The sequence below is a fragment of the Indicator indicator genome, chromosome 6, assembly GCF_027791375.1.
Source record: "Indicator indicator isolate 239-I01 chromosome 6, UM_Iind_1.1, whole genome shotgun sequence".
In the NCBI taxonomy this organism is placed as follows: Eukaryota; Metazoa; Chordata; class Aves; order Piciformes; family Indicatoridae; genus Indicator; species Indicator indicator.
In genome coordinates this window covers 14,191-34,245 of record NC_072015.1, presented here as the reverse complement: position 1 = coordinate 34,245, position 20,055 = coordinate 14,191, and the positions used below count along the sequence as shown (strand labels likewise).

General features: G+C 55.3%; 1 protein-coding gene across 4 annotated transcripts in view; it reads right to left on the bottom strand.

The window, feature by feature from the left end:
- ATP9B (ATPase phospholipid transporting 9B (putative)) overlaps nt 1-20,055 on the bottom strand; it is a 79,725-nt gene that overhangs the window by 58,168 nt on the left and 1,502 nt on the right. For 3 of the 4 annotated variants that reach the window (XM_054382021.1, XM_054382023.1, XM_054382022.1), the window contains exons 2-7: nt 14,893-15,066; nt 13,873-14,023; nt 12,954-13,067; nt 10,329-10,437; nt 5,998-6,056; nt 2,491-2,542 (exon numbers count right to left, since the gene is read on the bottom strand). In XM_054382021.1, coding sequence (XP_054237996.1) covers nt 2,491-2,542; nt 5,998-6,056; nt 10,329-10,437; nt 12,954-13,067; nt 13,873-14,023; nt 14,893-15,066 — 659 coding nt within the window. Of the gene's footprint in view, nt 1-2,490; nt 2,543-5,997; nt 6,057-10,328; nt 10,438-12,953; nt 13,068-13,872; nt 14,024-14,892; nt 15,083-20,055 lie in introns of all 4 variants that reach the window. The other variant, XM_054382020.1, reaches the window with a different exon arrangement.

The window sequence follows — 20,055 nt, the reverse complement described above, 5'->3', positions numbered from 1 at the left end:
AGAGGAGCTGTGAGCTCCCTTCCCACCTGAGCGACTCTGCTTCTCTGATGAATTTAATGTACTATGACCTGTAGGTGTTAAGAACCCATGGTAATTATTCTTCAAGGGGAGACAAAGCCAAAGCTTCACCACACTTGTGTCCTTCTCAGCCCAATCTAAATAAATAAAGTTCTCTTTTACCTCCTCCAAGAGCTGCAGCCAATGAATTTTTTACAGATGGAGAACAACAGCTCCGACCAAACACCTCTGGAGCCTCTGCAGAGCTGAATTATTCACTTTGCCTGCCCGGATTCTGTTCCAGGCCTGCTTATGAATACTTGATTGTATTGTGTCTCATTGACAAGAGTTGTCAGGAGAGGGAAGGTTTGAACAGCAATCAAATTAACATCAAGCGGTTTAAGTGTCACTGCCAAGCGCCTGCCTCACAGCCCTGATGAATTAATTGATGAGCAACTGGAGATCAGGGTACCTGGAGCTGATGGGAGAGCCACCCAGGTACCACCCAGGCTCTCATAGAATGATCCAGGCCAGAAGGGACCTCCAAAGCTCACCCATCCCAACCCCCCTGCACTCAGCAGGGGGACATCCCCAACTAGATCAGGTTGCCCACTGCCCTGTCCAGCCTCACCTTGAACATCTCCAGGGATGGAGCCTCAACCACCTCCCTGGGCAACTTGTTGCGGTGTTCCAGCAGCCTCCTGCTGCACAACTTGTTCCTCACATCCAATCTCAATCTGCTCTGCTCTACTTTGAAGCCATGGGCCCTGGTCCTGTCCCTGCAGCCCTTTGCAAACATTCCCACTGCACCCTTCTTGTAGGATCCCTCCAGGTCCTGGCAGCTGCTCTAAGGCCTTCCTGGAGCCTTCTCTTCTCCAGGCTGAACACCCCCAGCTCCCTCAGCCTGTTCTCAGAGCAGAGCTGCTCCAAACCCCTGAGCATTTCCCTGATAGTGAGGACTGCATCTCAGCAGCCTGCCTGCCTGCCTTTGAGTCAGCAAGCACTGAAGGAGATTAATTCCTGGAAGATACCCAAAGAGAAGAGAAATGGAATCCGGCCCTGGTGTGCCTGAGTGCAGCTCTGCCTCCCCACAACTTGGTTTTTATATATCACTCAAGTATCTGTGTGCAGCACAGGCTGCAACTGATGACAAGGTGAACAGCAGCACCAAGACCACAGAATCAACATTCAGGTTGGAACAGGCCCTCAGGTTCACCAAGTCCAACCCAGAACCCTACTCTGCAAGGCTCACTCCTAAACCAGAGCCCCAAGCACCACATCCAAACCTCCTTCAAACACAGCCAGGCTTGGGGACTCCACCACCTCCCTGGGCTGCTCATTCCAATCCCTGACTACTCTTGATGAGAAAAAATTCTTCCTACTGTTCAGTCTAAGCTGACAGATTGGAGGGCAGAGAGTTGCATTTACCACTATTAACAAGAAGCTCTCAATTATGAGAGCTTCTAAAGAGGGGGGAGAAGAAATACCCTGACAGGGGGGAGGGGAAGAAACAAAAACCCTGACAGGGGGGCAAGAAAATAAAAACTGATAGGAGGGAAGAAAAAAAAAAAAAACCACCCTGACAGGGAAAAACTTCCAACCTTGACACCTGAAACCTCACTAATATTAAAGCCACACAGGCTACCAACAAAAAAATACAGAGTGGCATTTATAGAAGGCTGATGAAAATGAGTTTCCAAGCATTAATTTCTCCTCAGCCCATGCAGAAAGTCGTGTCTGTGTGTGTGTGCTGGAGATATTTGATCTGAATGAAGAAGGTGACAAAGCAATTGATTAATTGGAATTTAAGCCATCAGTCACTGGATCCATCAGCAGCTACATTTACATTCTAAACAATCAGCTGATGGTCTTATAGGATCCCATGTATTAATACACAGTCAATATGATACCCCCAAACTCATCAGCCTGCCTTATTGACAGGCACAGAGATGCTTTTTAATTCCAGCCTGAGCAGGCTGCGGCTCCTCGGAATTGCTGTTATCGATTCCGCACACGCTGGGAATTCTGATCTGCCCTTCCCAGGGAAAACTTCAGGCAATTCTCTCAGGCCTGGTAAACAATGCCATCAAAAACCAAAACACCACGAGACCAGCAACTCCAAAACAAAAAACCACACCCCAAACAAGCCCCAAAGCACTGACCGAGAGCCCGAACCAACCCCAAAGTGGTGACCAAGAGCCCAACCCAGCCCCAAAGTGACCACCAAGAGCCCGACCCACCCCAAAACGACAACCAACAGCTGAAACCAACTCCAAAATGACAGTAAAAAGCCCAACAAAAGCCAAAATGATCAGAAAAAGCCCAACCCAAGCCCAAAGTGACAACCAAGAGCCCAACCCAAGGGCAACCCAACCCCAGAATGGCTATCAGGCCACGCCCCATGCTTCAGGGCCCTGCAGCTTCTCATTTCTGATTATTTTACCTGCAACTTTCCCTGCAATGCCCAAGCCTCAGCCCACTCCCAACACCCACCTGTCTTCTCTGATGTCCTCAGAAACACCATGTCCGAAGGGATGCGCTGGTTCTGAGGGAAGAAGGGGGAAGAGTTATTTTCTGTAAGCAGGGAAAGAAGGGAAACGGGAAAAAAAAGGAGAGGGGCAGAAACCAAAAGGAGAGGGGCAGAAACCAAAAGGAGAGGGGCAGAAACCAAAAGGAGAGGGGCAGAAACCAAAAGGAGAGGGGCAGAAACCAAAAGGAGAGGGGCAGAAAACCTAGGATATAGAGGGGAAAAAAGCAGCGGGGGGGGGGGGGGGGGGGGACAAAAAAAAGAAATGGAAAAGGGAGAAAAAATAGAGGGAAAAAAAAAGGAAAAAGGTGAAGGAAAAGGGTCCCAAAAGTGAATTCCACTGAAGTTTGCAGTGAGATCCATCACCCAAAAGGTCAGCCTTGGATTGGAACTCAATCAAAGCAGGTTCGTTCCCAGCACTTCCCACCCAACATTTGCAATTCAGATCCGATACAATCAGCAAACAGCAGCAGGTGCTGGAAGCTGCTCCTGAGGAGGCCACCAGCAGTACCTGAGCCACCACCACACAGGTTGCCATGGTCTGGGGGTGGGAACAGGAGCAGGAAAATCCACCTGGAGTGGCTGTGTGCAAACACTGCACTGAGCACAACTCTGGCACCAAGAAGAGCAGGGGGGGAAAAAAGAATCACAGCATGGGAGGGCCTGGAAGGGAGCTCTGGAGATCATCCAGGCCAACCCTCTGCCAGAGCAGGGGCACCCAGGGCAGGGCACCCAGGAACATAGCCAGGGGGGGGTTGGAAGCTTTCCAGAGCAGGAGACTCCACAACCTCTCTGGGCAGCCTGCTCCAGGCCTCCAGCAGCCTCACACCAAAGAAGTTTCTCCTCATGTTGTGAAGGAACCTCCTGGGTTCCAGTTTGTGCTTCTTCCTCCTCCTGTCGCTGGGCACCACCAAGCAAAGCCTGGCAGCCTCACCTGGCCACCCACCCCTCAGATATTTAGGGGCAGCTTGAGCTGAGCTCCAGGACAGCTGAGGCAGGAAGATATGAACCCATCACCCTCACCACATACCAGGAACCTGTTCAAGGCAGGGCAGAAGGCAGCTGCAGCTCTACACAAACCTCTCCTGCCCTGACAATAGCAATTAAGCAGAGCCCTACTCCTCCTATAGATTAGCTCCAGGTTTCTGCAGTCTGCCTGCCAGCCCTGACACAAATCCATTGCCCAACTTCCAGCTGCCTGGCTTGGTGCCCACAAACTTGGAGACAAGTGACAGCACTTGGCCAGCACCCCAAAACCAGCAGGAAAGTGACCTAATGCTGGAGTCAACAGGAGAGCTTGGGCTGAGGGAGGAGTTCTGCAGCACCCAGGGGGGTGAGACTCTGGCACAGGCTGCCCAGGGAGGCTGTGGCTGCCTCCTGCCTGGGGGTGCTCCAGGCCAAGGCTGGATGAGGCCTTGAGCAGCTGAGTGTAGCTGAGAGGTGTCCCTCGGCATGGAGGGCAGCTTGGAGGAGAGGAGCTCTGAGCTCCTTTTCCAACCTGAGCTATTCTGTGAGTCTGATCATCTGAATGAGGTGTCATGTCATAAATCATGGAATAGTTTGGGATGGAAGAGACCTTGGGGATCACAGAATCATGGAATAGGTTGGGATGGACAGGACCTTGAAGATCATAGAATGGGTTGGAAGGGAGCTGCAGAGGCCACCCAGCCCCACCCCCTGCACTCAGCAGGGACATCCTCCCCTACAGCAGGTTGCTCACAGCCTTCTCCAGCCTCCCCTTGAACATCTCCAGGGATGGAGCCTCAACCCCCTCCCTGGGCAACCTGCTGCAGTGTTCCAGCAGCCTCCTGCTGCACAACTTGTTCCTCACATCCAATCTCCATCTGCTCTGCTCTCATTTCAAACCATTGCCCCTGGTGCTGTCCCTGCAGCCCTTTGGGAGCAGTCCCTCTGCAGCCTGCTTGGAGCCCCTGCAGGTCCTGGCAGGCAGCTCTGAGGTCTGCCTGGAGCCTTCTCCTCTGCAGGCTGCACACCCCCAGCTCCCTCATCCTGTCCCCATGGCAGAGGTGCTCCAAGGCTGCACCTGCAGCTCAGAGGAATCACTTAGTGCACTGCAGAGATGGTGCTGATGGATCTGCCAGCCCAACCCACACTTGCCTTCCCCCTTTGTCACCAGAATGAGCAACTGAACCCTTCACTCCTGGCTGCTTCTCTGGCCAAAGGGCCATCCTGTGACATTGGAGACTGCCTCCCCTCCAGCACCAAACCAGCACACATCTCACTTTGTTAGGCTGAAGGCACCTCCAGAGAGGCCTGAAGGTAATAAAGAAGCTCTGCTGGTGCAGGAGGGAGCCTGGAGCTGAGCTAAAACCTTCAAATCAGTGCATCAGTGGTGCCCAGGGACAGGCCAAGGGGCACAAACCTGACCATCAGAACATGAGGAGGAACTTCTTGGATTGAAGGGTGGTGGAGCCCTGGAGCAGGCCACCCAGAGAGGTGGTGGAGTCTCCACCTCTGAAGCCATTCCAAAGCTGCTTGTATGAGTTCCTGGGTGACCCTGCTTTCGCACGGGGTTGGGCTGGATGAGCTCCAGAGATCCCTTCTAACCCCTAATATCCTGTGACATGGATCTTAGTGAGGTGCCTGAGTCCAGCCCTCAGCACAAACCACTCCACTCATTTTTGCCCCAAATCCTTAAAGATCTCTTTCCTTCCATCAGAAGCCTCAGGTGCTGCCAGAACACAACCTGTGAGTGGCTGAAAACAAGGCTGGAAGAGATGCTGAGGGCCTACATCTCAAAGCCATTCCAGCTTTCCAGCTTCCAGCATAACTCACAAACTCCATCCATTTCCATACATTTCAGAGAAGGCAGATGACCTCTGAGGCCCACCAGAGCCTTCCCCAGGCTTTGTAACAATGGATTCTAGGGCTAGGGACAAAAAAGAAGGGGAAAAAAAAGGAGAGTCCAAAGTACAGGAAAATGTGAGAGAGTCAGTGGTGAGTGGAGAGAGGAGAAGCAGGTGAGACTTGGGTGTAGGGATCCTTGTGAGGAGAGGAGGCAGGGAAGGAAGGGGAAGAACAAAATAGGGGGGAAGGAAGGGGAAGAACAAAATAGGGGGGAAGGAAGGGGAAGAACAAAATAGGGGGGAAGGAAGGGGAAGAACAAAATAGGGGGGAAGGAAGGGGAAGAACAAAATAGGGGGGAAGGAAGGGGAAGAACAAAATAGGGGGGAAGGAAGGGGAAGAACAAAATAGGGGGGAAGGAAGGGGAAGAACAAAATAGGGGGGAAGGAAGGGGAAGAACAAAATAGGGGGGAAGGAAGGGGAAGAGAGGTAAGGACAGTGCACTGCTGCTTTTCACAAGATAAATAGCATCTTAATAATACAATAATTGACATAATTAATAATCCAACAATAAAAATCTTCCCCTATCCAATCTAAACTGACCAATCAATCCTCTCCAGTCTATCCTCTGATCTACTTCATACAGAACAGATTTTAAAAGGCTCAACCTTTTCCACTATGATGAGGTCTCCAACTTGGATGTCTGAGCTCTTCACTTGCACTTTGCCTTGAAAGAGAAAAAGAAGAAAGATAACCAAATGCAGGCAGACATGAGATAGACAGCCAAAGATCCAGGCCAGGCTGCAGCTGCTGGGGACAGGCAGTGCTGAGTGACACTGTGAGAACTGAGATGGGAAACTGCCCTGAGATGGGAACCAAACTGCCTTGACCCTGCCCTGCCCTGGGAACCTGCCGTGACCCTGCCCTGCTCTGGGAAACTGCCTTGCCCTGGGAACTTGCCGTGACCCTGCCGTGTCCTGGGGACCTGCCGTGCCCTGGGGACCTGCCGTGACCCTGCCTTGCCCTGGGGACCTGCCTTGCCCTGGGAACTTGCCGTGACCTGGGGACCTGCCGTGACCCTGCCCTGCTCTGGGAACCTGCCGTGACCTAGGGACCTGCCGTGACCCTGCCCTGCTTTGGGAACTTGCCGTGACCTGGAAACCTGCCTTGACCCTGACCTGACCTGGGCACCTGCCTTGACCCTGTCCTGACCTGGGCACCTGCTGTGCCCCTGCCCTGTCCCGGGAACCCAACATGGCCCTGCCCTGGGAACCCACCTTGACTTGTGAAACTGCCAAGGGTAAAATGAATTAAAATGCTAAAATTAAAATGTTAAACTGAATAAAAATGTTAACATGAAAATGTTAAAATTAAAATCATAACATTAGTTTCAAAAGTTCAGATTAAATCTTAGAATTAAAATCTTCCAATTCAAATGAATTTAAATCTTAAAAATTAAACTAAATTAAAATGAAATTTTAAAAAATCTTAAAATTTAAATCTCTCAATTAAAATGAAATAAAAGTTTGAAAATTAAAATCTTTCAACTAACTAAAGTGAATTCAAACCTTAAAATGAAAAATCTTTCCATTGATTTCAATTAATTCAAATCTCAACATGAAAAATTTTTCAATTAAAAGGAATTAAAATTCTTGAAATTAAAATCTTTCAGTTAATTCAAATGAATTAAAATCTTGATATGAAAAATCTTTCCATTAAAATTAATTTTAAAATCTTAAGATCATCATCTTTCAATGAATTTCAATGAATTAAAATCTTAACATGAAAAATCTTTCAATTAGTTCAAATGAATTAAGAATCCTAAAATCTTAAAATTAAATCCTGAAAAATTAAAACAACTCTTAACATTAATTAAAATGAATTAAAATCCTCACATTTAAATCTTCAGGTTGAAATGTTACAACCAACACCACCTGGCTCTGATGACCACACTGAAGAGTAGATTTCAGCATCTGCTGAAATGATTGATTCTGATTGTTTCTATTAGGAATTATTTATTATTGACAGGCCCAGGGGCAATGGTTTGAAATGAGAGCAGAGCAGATGGAGATTGGATGTGAGGAACAAATTGTGCAGCAGGAGGCTGCTGGAACACTGCAGCAGGTTGCCCAGGGAGGGGGTTGAGGCTCCAGGCCTGGAGATGTTCAAGGGGAGGCTGGAGAAGGCTGTGAGCAACCTGCTGTAGGGGAGGATGTCCCTGCTGAGTGCAGGGGGTGGGGCTGGGTGGCCTCTGCAGGTCCATCCCAACCCAACCCATTCCATGAGTCTATGATCTCAAAGCTTCCTTCTATCCCAACCCATTCCATGATTCCATGATCTTCAAGGTCCCTTCCAACCCAACACATTCCATTACCGTGTGATCTTTAAGGCCCCCTCCAACCCAGACTAATCTATGATACCAAGAAAAGTGTGGCCAGCAGGGCTGGGGAGGTTCTGCTCCCCCTCTGCTGTGCCCTGCTGAGACCACAGCTGCAATCCTGTGTCCAGTTTGGGGCTCCCCAGTTCCAGAGAGACAGAGACCTGCTGGAGAGAGTCCAAGGGAGAGCCATGAGGAGGATTTGGGGACTTGAGCATCTCCCCTGTGAAGAGAGACTGAGAGCCCTGGGGGTGGTTAGTGTGGAGAGGAGAAGGCTGAGAGGGATCTGATCAATGTCTCTCAATAGCTGAGGAGTGGGGAGCAAGGGGAGGGGGCCAGGCTCTTTTGGGTGGTGCACAGTGATAGGACAAGGAACAATGGGTTCAAACTAGAACATAGAAGATTTCACCTCAACATGAGGAGAAACTTCTTTACAGTCAGGGTGACAGAGCCCTGGCACAGGCTGCCTGGGGGGGTTGTGGAATCTCCTTCTCTGGAGCCTTTCCAACCCCACCTGGATGCATTCCTGTGCAGACTACCCTAAGTGATGCTGCTCTGGCAGGGGGTTGGACCTGATGATCTTTGAGGTCCCTTCCAACCTAAAGCATTCCATTACTGTGATCTCTGAGATCCCTTCCAACCCATTCCATGATTCTATGATCTTCAAGGTCCCTTCCAACCCAACCCATAGCTCTATGACCTTTAAGGTCCCTTCCACCCCAGCCCACTCTGTGTTTTCCAGCAGGTAAATCCCAGTGTTCAATTGATCTTTCTCAGGAATATTTGGGCTCTTTTGCTGTGTGCACAGAACAGGTGGAGCTGTGGCCTGGAAGCACTCCTGAGGCATCCTCCTGCTGCTTAGGCTCTGCTCCTTCCAAGTGCAGCTGTGCCCTGAAAGTGATCCTGGGCCAGGCTGCCAGCTGTGGCTCAGGTGTGTGCAGGAGAGCAGGGAGCAGTAATTAAGCTCTGCACTCTAATTAAAATCCACTGGAGCCTCTCAGAGCTGCTAGGAAGGAAAGGAGGATTCATTGAAAGGCACATTCAGCATCAAAACCTGATGGTATTTTGGGGGCACACCATGGGAGCTGGATGTGACCAGGCAGCAGGAGCAGCCCCTTGGCTTCCCAGGCATTAATGCAAGGAAAAAATAAATTAAAAAAAAAAAAAAATCCCAGCTGGGACTTTTCTGGGGGAGCTCAAAACCTTTGGCAGCTCTTTTACAAAGACTCTGAAGGAAATTAATCGTTAAAAATATTTAATTGGAATCCTTCCTTCAAACGCTGGAAGCCTTCCAATTCTTGCTAAAAATCCTTCAAATCCCTCACTGGAATTCTTCAAAGCCCTCACTGGAATCCTTGAAAACCTTTAAAGCCCTCACTGGAATCCCTCACTGGAATCCCTGGATCTTTGAAGCCTTGAACCTCTTCTGAAGCCAAGTGCTGCACTTCTGCAGGGTTCAGATGCTGGGGAGGACTCCAGGAGGTTTTTGGTGCAAATGAACGAAGCCAAATGCTTCACTTCTACACAATTAGGGTTTTTAATGCCTAATTTTAATTGAATTTCCCTAATTTTCAAGCTTTTCTGTACTCCTGAGGGGGAAAACTGGAGCTGGGGCTTTGCTCCACTCCCCTGCAACTCTGGAGAAAGGAGGCTTTGTTACTTGAGAATGAAAAAAAACCCACAACCAACTTAATGCTGATTTAATTAAGAGCCTGGAAATCGATGCTGCTCTTAGGAGTGACTTTGCAGACTGGGCCTGCACTGTATCCTGCTCTGGGATATTTGCATTTCCTAATGGCTTGAGGGCTTCTCCAGGTTTTTGAAGCCTTTTCTTTCAAATAGCATTGGGGGTTTTTTTCCCTCTCCCATCTCCTTGCAGTTAGAGCAGGTTCCTGACCTGGAATGGTTCTAGGGATTGGGCATCTCCCACCTCTCAGGGTAACCTGGGCCAAGCTCTCCTCACCCTCAAACATTTCTCCCTTCTCTCCAGCCTGAATTTCCCTCTTTTAGTTTAAATCCATCACCCTCCTTGGCCTGTCAAAACAGCCCCTGCTCAAAACTGCCCCCAGCTTGCTTTAAGCCCTGAAAGGCCACCAGAAGGGCTCTCTAGGCTCCACACCCCCAGCTCCCTGTCCTACAGCAGAGGTTCCCCAGCTCCCTGATCACCTTTGTGGTCTCCTCTGGCCTCTCTCCATCAGCTCCAGGTCCTCCCTGTGCTGAGGGCTCCACAGTTGGACACAGCCCTGCAGGAGAAGTCTCCCCAGAGCAGAGCAGAGGGCAGGATCCTCTCTCTCCAGCTTTGGCAATGGGCACTGGCAGCCCAGAAGGTTCTGGGCTGCCAGTGCCCATTGCTGGCTCCTGTCCAGCACCCTCCAGCACCCCAAGTCGTCACTCTCCTCACCTCCAGCCTGGATGGATACTGAGGGCAGCCCTGACCTAGCTGCAGGACCTTGCCCTTGGCCTCACTGAACCTCACCAAACGCAGCTCTTTGCTCAGCTCGGGGCCACTTCCACCCTGAAGAGCAAAGCTGGAGGCAAAACTGGGAGGCCGTAAATGTACAGAGAAGAGAGAAAGGAAAGGAATGAAGTGTTGGAAGGGTTCACCCAACTGCTTCTGCTCACCTCTCACTGTCAGCTTGCTGTAGAGCTGGGAGTTCATCTCCTTGTCCCTCTTGTAGCGCCGGAACTCATCCACAGCCTCCCGTACCACCGTGACTGTGAGAACAAAGCCCTGCAAGAGAGGAGGGGGCTGGGGCTCAGAGCTGTCCCAGGGCTACAACACAGACACACAGCAGCAGCACTGCAGGAAGAACTCAGCCTAAGGGTGTTTGCTTTGCTCAGCACTTGGACTGCAGTCATGGCTGCACTGAGTTAGGCCTTAAACCAAGGACCTCTCCCCTGAGCATTCGACACATTCAATGATCAGAGAATGGCTCAGGCTGGAAGGGAGCTCAGAGCTCCTCTCCTCCAAGCTGCCCTCCATGCCCAGGGACACCTCTCAGCTACACTCAGCTGCTCAAGGTCTCATCCAGCCTGGCCTGGAGCACCCCCAGGCAGGAGGCAGCCACAGCCTCCCTGGGCAGCCTGTGCCAGAGTCTCATCCCCCTGGCACTGCAGAACTTCTGCCTCAGCTCCAGCCTCCCCCTGCTCTGCCTCAGCTCCAAACCATTCCCCCTTGGCCTGGCTCCAGACCCCCTCAGCAAAAGTCCCTCTGCAGGATCCCTTCCTGCAGGATGCCTTCAGGTCCTGGCAGGCAGCTCTGAGGTGCCCCTGGAGCCTTCTCTTCTGCAGGCTGCACACCCCCAGCTCCCTCAGCCTGTGCTCCCAGCAGAGCTGCTCCAGCCCTTGCAGCATCTTTCTGGCCTCCTCTGGCCTCTCTCCTGCAGCTCTGTGGCCTCCTCCTGCTGGGTTCAGCAGAGCTGGAGGCAGGATTGGAGGTGAGGTGTGAGCAGAGCAGAGCCCAGGGGCAGAATCCCCTCTGCTGCCCTCTGCCCACACTCCTCTGGCTGCAGCCCAGCTCACAGCTGCCTGAGGGCTGCAGGAGGGCACTGCTGGCTCCTCCTCACAGTTGTCCCAGGCCCTTCAGCATCCTCACAGCCTCCACTGGACTCTCTCCCTCTCTCCAGCAGAAGTCCTTGTCCCTCTTGAAGTGGGCAGCCCAGAACTGGACACAACACTCCAGATGTGTCCTCAACCAGGACAGAAGAGAGGGGTAGCAGAACCTCCCCAGCCCTGCTGGCCACACTTCTCTTGCTGCACCCCAGGATGCTTTTGGCCTTCTTGCCCACAGGGGCACATTGCTGGCCCATGCAGAACTTCTTGTCCACCAGGACTCCAAGGTCCTGCTCCATGGAGCTGCTACCCCTCAGCTGTCCTGATGCAGGAAACCTCTCTCTGAGCCTCCCCTGCCAACCTCCCTCTCTCTCTGAGCCTCCCCTGCCAACCTCCCCCGCCAACTCCTCTGCTGACCCAGCTGCTTGGGCTGGAAGTGACCTCTGTGGTTGCAGCAGCAGCAGCAGCCAAGGGCTGTGTGGGCACAGGGGTGATGAAGCTCCAGGACAGCCTCTCCAGGCATCAACACTTCAGAGAGGAGCCAGGAGAGCAATGCAGTCAATGCAGAGCATTTCCTCTATTGATCTGGCAACAAGGACCTCTGCTCCAGCTCCCACATGCCACTGGCTGCCCTGCAGCAGCACTGGGCTTCAGTCTGAGCACTTTGGGCTTTCCCCCCTCAGCAAGGCTTCATTTGTTACATTTGTTAAACCTGGGCTGGGAGGAAAGCTGCAGGAGAAGGTCATGAGCTGGTTACAATACAAGGAAGAATGCCAAATGATGGGAGTACAGCTGGCAAGCTCCCCTCCCAAAAAAGAGGCTGAAAATGGAGGGGACAATTATTAAACCTTAGGAAACCTGAGTCAGGAGCAAGTGGCTTGAAGAGATTCCCAAGGGAATGCTGCTGAGGGCTCAGTGATCAAAAGGCCTCTCCAAAGGAAGCCAGGTACCTACCAGGTGGGGAGGCAAGCAGGGAGCAAGGGCAGCTCTAGGGAAGAGCTCATCTGCAAGGGGCACCGTCCTCCTGCTTTACACACAGGATGTCAGGGGGTGGGAGGGACCTCCAGAGATCATGCCAGCCCAACCCCCTGCCAGGGCAGGGCACCCAGAACACATCCAGGTGGGGCTGGAAAGTCTCCAGAGGAGACTCCACAACCTCTCTGGGCAGCCTGCTCCAGGGCTCAGCAGCCTCACACCAAAGAAGTTTCTCCTCACGTTGAGGTAGAACCTCCTGGTTCCAGTTTGTGTCCACTGCCCCTTCTGCTGTCTTTGGGCACCACCAAGCAGAGCCTGACCCCTTCCTGCTCCTTGCCCCCCACCCCTCAGCTATCTGCAACCATTGCTCAGATCCCCTCTCAGCCTTCTCCATGCTAACCACCCCCAGGGCTCTCAGTCTGTGCTCCTCACACATGTCCCAGGCCCCTCAGCATCCACACAGCCTCTGCTGGACTCTCTCCAGCAGTTCCCTGTCCCTCCTGAACTGGGAAGGCCAGCAGTGGGCACAGTGCTCCAGCTGTGGTCTCGGCAGGGCAGAGCAGAGAGGCAGCAGAACCTCCCCAGCCCTGCTGGCCACACTCTTCTTGCTGCCCCCCAGGAGATCATTTGGCTTCTTGGAAAACTTTTCAGCACCAACAGAGCAACTTTTCAGCTGAAATGAACCCTTCCCCCTCAAAACCAAACCATTTTTCTCCTTACCAGTGGAGCCCAGTAGGTGTACAGGTAACCTATTTTCAGTGCTGGTACAAACTGGGAGCAGGAAACCACCAGGAAGTAGAGATTCAGGAAAAACTTGAACTGTTCATACAAAACCTAAAGTGGGGAGGGGGGAAAATAAATAAATAGAAACAAACACAAAATAGAGAAATCTGTGCCCAGAAACCACAGCAAAATTCACTACACCCCCAAAAATCTTCACTGTTTGACAGCAGATATCAAGCCAAGGGGATCTGGAAGGGATCTAGTGGAGCACATGGAAAAGTTACCCCAAACTGATCACCACCCCCAAAACCCTCCTGCTCTGAAGGTCAGCAGAGGCATCTCCAGAAGCTACCAACCCCAATTTCCATCTCTCCATGGAATCACACCCCACACTGCTGAGCTGCTGGAGCAGGATGGGATGGGAAGGGAAATGGAAAGGGAATCATAGAATCAAGAAGGTTGGAAGAGATCGCAAAGAGATGGTTGGGGAATGCTGCAGCTCTTCTAGCCAAGGATAAGTCTGAGCAGACACACAGGAAGCTGGGAACTGGGACTTGAAAGCCCTGGAAACTGGAAATTTGCTCTGACCTGAGAGAGAAGAGGGCAAGAGGGGCAGAGGAGGAAGGGAGGAGAGGAGGGCAAGAGGGGCTAGAGGAGGGCAAGAAAAATCTCCAATTTCAGCAGCCTGGCTGAACTGTGCCCACCCAGGGAGCCTCACTGCACAGCTTCAGGAGCCAGCCCTCTGAACCCAGACAGCTCAGAAGCAAAAACCACAGCAGCCTTGCTGTCAACTTTAACTGCAGACCTCAAGCAGAAGCAGACTCTGGGCAAACCATATCAGCTTTTCCTGGCAGAGTTGGAAGGAAGCCCACAGAAGACAGAGGCAGTCCCCCCTGAAGGCAAGAGGTAGCCCTACCCCAGGGATGAAGGTGAAGATGTTGTACTTCTGGTTCTTGATGGCATTCTTGGGGTACTTCTCCTCACACTTCTCAGGGCAGCCGAGCCAGACGGTGCGAGCCTTCAGCTCCTTCCTCCTCCTGCAGGCGTTCAGCAGCCACTCAGCACAGCTGCAGAGGAAGCAACAGCACCAGGGGGAGCTTCAGACCCTCCAGGGTCACACAGGCACAGTATGGAGGGGCTGGAAGGGACCTCCAGAGAGCACCCAGCCTGACCCCCTGCCAGGGCAGGGCACACAGAACACAGCCAGGGGGGGCTGGAAGGGCTGCAGAGCAGGAGACTCCATAACCTCCCTGGGAAGCCTGCTGCAAGCTCTGCCACCCTCACAGGGACAAAGTTTCTCCTTCTGTTCCCCTGGCACCTCCTCTGCTCCAGCTGGCACCCAGTGCCCCTTGTGCTGTGCTTGGCCATCCCTGAGCAGAGCCTGGCTCCAGCCCTGCACATCTTTATCCCCAGCCATGAGGGCAGCCCTCAGGCTCCTCTGCTCCCAGCCCCAACTCCCTCAGCCTGGCCTCACAGGAGATGTTCCACTGCCTGCAGCAGCTCTGTGCCTCTGCCATGGACTCTCTCAAGCAGTTCCCTGAAGTACTTCTTGAGCTGAGGGGCCCAGAAGTGGACACAAGATTTCAGATGTGGCCTCAGCAGGGCAGAGCAGAGGGGCAGGAGAACCTCTCTGGACCTCCTCAGCACAGCCCCTCTGATCCACCCCAGGCTGCCCTTGGCCTTCTTGGCCATCAGGGCACATTGCTGGCTCCTGGCATCCTTCTGGCCAACAGGACCCCCAGGTCCCTTTCCCCAGAGCTGCCCTCCAACAGCTCAACCTCTAACCCATCCTGGTTGTTCTTTCCTATTCCCAACTCATCCCAACCTCAGCACCAAGCATGAGGGCTCCCAACTCATCCCAACCTCTCACTCCCCGTCCCCTCCAGCTGCCATTCCATTTGCTTCATGAATCCAAAGGATCTGGGATGCCACAAACCTGGTGCAGAGGAACTTCCAGCCCCCACAGATGAACCACTCCAGGCCTCTCCTTCTCTGGGCAATCCTGGCCCTGGGCAGGGTGTGGTAGTCACTCTCATCATTTTCAAAGCCTTCTTCTGACATCATGAGAGGCATTTCATCCAGATGGGAGGACTCATCTTCCACCTGGTACCTAGCAGGGTGAGACCAGAGTCACCATGGCAGGTAAGCCTCAGCTAAGCAGCAGCCAGGCCAGCACCTCCCTGGGCAGCTCGTACAGCCCCAAGTCGACTTTTGCTAGCAGGAATTTCATCAGAGGCACATTTCCAGCTGAACATCTCAGGGCCTTCAATCCACCACCTCACTAAGAACCCCTGATCCCAGTTCAAAATGGGTCAGTAGAGCAAGAAGAGGCCTGCAAGGGGGGAGGAGGAGGAGGACACCAGCCAGGGGGGGAAGGAGGAGGAGGAAGAGGACACCAGCCAGGGGGAGAAAGGACGAGGAGGAAGAGGACACCAGCCAGGGGGAGAAAGGAGGAGGAGGAGGAGGAGGACACCAGCCAGGGGGGGAAGGAGGAGGAGGAAGAGGAGGACACCAGCCAGGGGAGGAAGGAGGAGGAGGAGGAGGAGGACACCAGCCAGGGGGGGAAGGAGGAGGAGGAGGAGGAGGACACCAGCCAGGGGGGGAAGGAGGAGGAGGAGGAGGAGGACACCAGCCAGGGGGGGAAGGAGGAGGAGGAGGAGGAGGACACCAGCCAGGGGGGGAAGGAGGAGGAGGAGGAGGAGGACACCAGCCAGGGGGGGAAGGAGGAGGAGGAGGAGGAGGACACCAGCCAGGGGGGAAGGAGGAGGAGGAGGAGGAGGACACCAGCCAGGGGGGGAAGGAGGAGGAGGAGGACACCAGCCAGGGGGGGAAGGAGGAGGAGGAGGACACCAGCCAGGGGGGGAAGGAGGAGGAGGAGGACACCAGCCAGGGGGGGAAGGAGGAGGAGGAGGACACCAGCCAGGGGGGGAAGGAGGAGGAAGACGAGGAGGACACCAGCCAGGGGGGGAAGGAGGAGGAAGACGAGGAGGACACCAACCCGGGGGGGGGGGGGGAAGGAGGAGGACACCAACCCGGGGGGGGGGGAAGGAGGAGGACACCAACCCGGGGGGGGGGGGAAGGAGGAGGACACCAACCCGGGGGGGGGGGGGGGAAGGAGGAGGACACCAACCCGGGGGGGGGGGGAAGGAGGAGGACACCAACCCGGGGGGGGGGGGAAGGAGGAGGACACCAACCCGGGGGGGGGGGGAAGGAGGAGGACACCAACCCGGGGGGGGGGGGGAAGGAGGAGGACACCAACCCGGGGGGGGGGGGAAGGAGGAGGACACCAACCCGGGGGGGGGGGAAGGAGGAGGACACCAACCCGGGGGGGGGGGAAGGAGGAGGACACCAACCCGGGGGGGGGGGAAGGAGGAGGACACCAACCCGGGGGGGGGGGAAGGAGGAGGACACCAACCCGGGGGGGGGGGAAGGAGGAGGACACCAACCCGGGGGGGGGGGAAGGAGGAGGACACCAACCCGGGGGGGGGGGGGAAGGAGGAGGAGACACCAACCCGGGGGGGGGGGGAAGGAGGAGGACACCAACCCGGGGGGGGGGGGAAGGAGGAGGACACCAACCCGGGGGGGGGGGAAGGAGGAGGACACCAACCCGGGGGGGGGGGAAGGAGGAGGACACCAACCCGGGGGGGGGGGAAGGAGGAGGACACCAACCCGGGGGGGGGGGAAGGAGGAGGACACCAACCCGGGGGGGGGGAAGGAGGAGGACACCAACCCGGGGGCGGGGAAGGAGGAGGACACCAACCCGGGGGCGGGGAAGGAGGAGGACACCAACCCGGGGCGGGGAAGGAGGAGGACACCAACCCGGGGCGGGGAAGGAGGAGGACACCAGCCGGGGCGGGGAAGGAGGAGGACACCAGCCGGGAGGGGGAAGGAGGAGGACACCAGCCCGGGGGGGGAAGGAGGAGGACACCAGCCGGGGGGGGGGAAGGAGGAGGACACCAGCCGGGGGGGGGAAGGAGGAGGACACCAGCCGGGGGGGAAGGAGGAGGAGGACACCAGTCGGGGGGGGAAGGAGGAGGAGGACACCAGTCGGGGGGGGAAGGAGGAGGAGGACACCAGTCGGGGGGGGAAGGAGGAGGAGGACACCAGTCGGGGGGGGATGGAGGAGGAGGAGGACACCAGTCGGGGGGGGAAGGAGGAGGAGGAGGACACCAGTCGGGGGGGAAGGAGGAGGAGGAGGACACCAGTCGGGGGGGGAAGGAGGAGGAGGAGGACACCAGTCGGGGGGGGAAGGAGGAGGAGGAGGACACCAGTCGGGGGGGGAAGGAGGAGGAGGAGGACACCAGTCGGGGGGGGAAGGAGGAGGAGGAGGACACCAGTCGGGGGGGGAAGGAGGAGGAGGAAGACACCAGCCAGGGGGGGAAGGAGGAGGAGGAAGACACCAGCCAGGGGGGGAAGGAGGAGGAAGAAGACACCAGCCAGGGGGGGAAGGAGGAGGAGGAAGAGGATACCAGCCAGGGGGGGAAGGAGGAGGAGGAAGAGGACACCAGCCAGGGGGGGAAGGAGGAGGAGGAAGAGGACACCAGCCAGGGGGGGGAAGGAGGAGAGGAGGAGGAGGACACCAGCCAGGGGGGAAGGAGGAGGAGGAGGAGGACACCAGCCAGGGGGGAAGGAGGAGGAGGAGGAGGACACCAGCCAGGGGGGAAGGAGGAGGAGGAGGAGGACACCAGCCAGGGGGGAAGGAGGAGGAGGAAGACACCAGCCAGGGGGGGAAGGAGGAGGAGGAAGACACCAGCCAGGGGGGGAAGGAGGAGGAAGAAGACACCAGCCAGGGGGGGAAGGAGGAGGAGGAAGAGGATACCAGCCAGGGGGGGAAGGAGGAGGAGGAAGAGGACACCAGCCAGGGGGGGAAGGAGGAGGAGGAAGAGGACACCAGCCAGGGGGGGGAAGGAGGAGAGGAGGAGGAGGACACCAGCCAGGGGGGAAGGAGGAGGAGGAGGAGGACACCAGCCAGGGGGGAAGGAGGAGGAGGAGGAGGACACCAGCCAGGGGTGAAGGAGGAGGAGGACACCAGCCAGGGGGAAGAAGGAGGAGGAGGAAGACACCAGCCAGGGGGAAGAAGGAGGAGGAGGAAGACACCAGCCAGGGGGAAGAAGGAGGAGGAGGAAGACACCAGCCAGGGGGGTAAGGAGGAGGAGGAAGACACCAGCCAAGAGGAAGTTTTGGTCCTCACTGCAAGACCAGGCCAAGGGCTTCTCCAGGCTGCTGAGGCCAGGCAAAGAAGTCATCCTGCAGCTGAGCTTCAAGGTCCCTGCAGGTCAGCAGCTGCTGAGCTGTGGGAAGTGATGGTGCACAGGAGGAGGGCAACCAACCTGGGTCACAAAGGCTACAGGTCTGAGTTGGTGCCACCTCTGCAAGCCTACAGCCTGAGGCACAGCCTCTGCCACACTGCACCTCAGGACCTGTGTACAAGACCTTCACAGGACTGCAAATTCCTCCCTGAAGAAGCCAAAGGGCCCTGAGGGCTGCATGGAACCCGAGATACCACCACCAGGAGACTTTCCTTGGTGTTGGTCTCTAGACATCTTCAGCAGTGTGGATTTTGCCCTTCCCTTCTGCATCTCAGAGGCCTCAGTGCCTTCACCTCAACACTCCTAAGTACTGCAGCACCAGAACCTTGGGTGTAGCTTCCAGAGTGACTCAAGGCTTCTGCTGGGTCTGTGCTGGGGATAAGAGAGTGGAGGAGCAGGATGAATGCTTCATGAAGACCTAGAAGCTGCAGAGCAACTACAAACTTGGAGTTGTGGCTTCACTACCTGCCCTGACAGATCTCAGAGATCCTTTCCTCCAACCTCCCCACCATGGGCAGGGACACCTCTCAGCTAGCCTCAGCTGCTCAAGGCCTCATCCAGCTGGCAGAGTGTTTGGTGGGAGAGCGTAAAGGGAACAGCAGGAAATTCAGCACAGACTTCATCACTGGAAGGAGGAAAATCAGACTCAGAGAATCACAGAATTGCTCAGGCTGGAAGGGAGCTCAGAGCTCCTCTCCTCCAAGCTGCCCTCCATGCCCAGGACACCTCTCAGCTACACTCAGCTGCTCAAGGCCTCATCCAGCCTGGTCTTCAGCATCCCCAGGCAGGAGGCAGCCACAGCCTCCCTGGGCAGCCTGTGCCACAGTCTCACCCCCCTGGCACTGCAGAACTTCTGCCTCAGCTCCAGCCTCCCCCTGCTCTGCCTCAGCTCCAAACCATTCCCCCTTGGCCTGGCTCCAGACCCCCTCAGCAAAAGTCCCTCTGCAGGATCCCTTCCTGCAGGATGCCTTCAGGTCCTGGCAGGCAGCTCTGAGGTGCCCCTGGAGCCTTCTCCTCTGCAGGCTGCACACCCCCAGCTCCCTCAGCCTGTGCTCCCAGCAGAGCTGCTCCAGCCCTTGCAGCATCTTTATGGCCTCCTCTGGCCTCTCTCCTGCAGCTCCACCAGTCCCTTCCAAAGCCATTCCAGGAGTTTTCCCATGAGGAAATGGCTTCATGGCTGTATCAGAACCAGACCAGCAGTACCCACTGTCATGTTTTTCACCATGTCCCTCTACCTCAGATGCCAAAGCTGCTTCCTCCAGCCCTTGTGTTCACCTCCAGTGCTCTATACAAACCAAGAGAAGAGGACTGCTGCTAGGGACATCACTGAAGACCTTCCAGGGAAGGCAACTGTGGACTAGTAAGGAATTGGAAGGGAAATTCACAATGTGAGGCACCCTCAGCAAGACTGCAGAGGGCACCAAGGCTGAGTGGTAGGGGTGAGAAACCCTCAGGCTGGGGGTGAGGAAAGTGAAAGCAGCCCTGCAGAGAAGGGCTTGGGGGTGCTGGGGGTGCTGGACAGGAGCCATCAATGGGCACTGGCTGCCCTTGGCCTTCTGGGCTGCCAGTGCCCATTGCCAAAGCTGAAGACAGAGGATCCTGCCCTCTGCTCTGCTCTGGGGAGACCTCTCCTGCAGGGCTGTGTCCAGCTGTGGAGCTCTCAGCACAGGGAGGACCTGGAGCTGATGGAGAGAGAGGGGCCTCCAGCAAAAGTGCTTCCCAGTGGGTACACCAAAACCAGGGAGCAAAGTTCTGCCTGGCTCTGGAGGCCATCCCTTGCAACACAAATC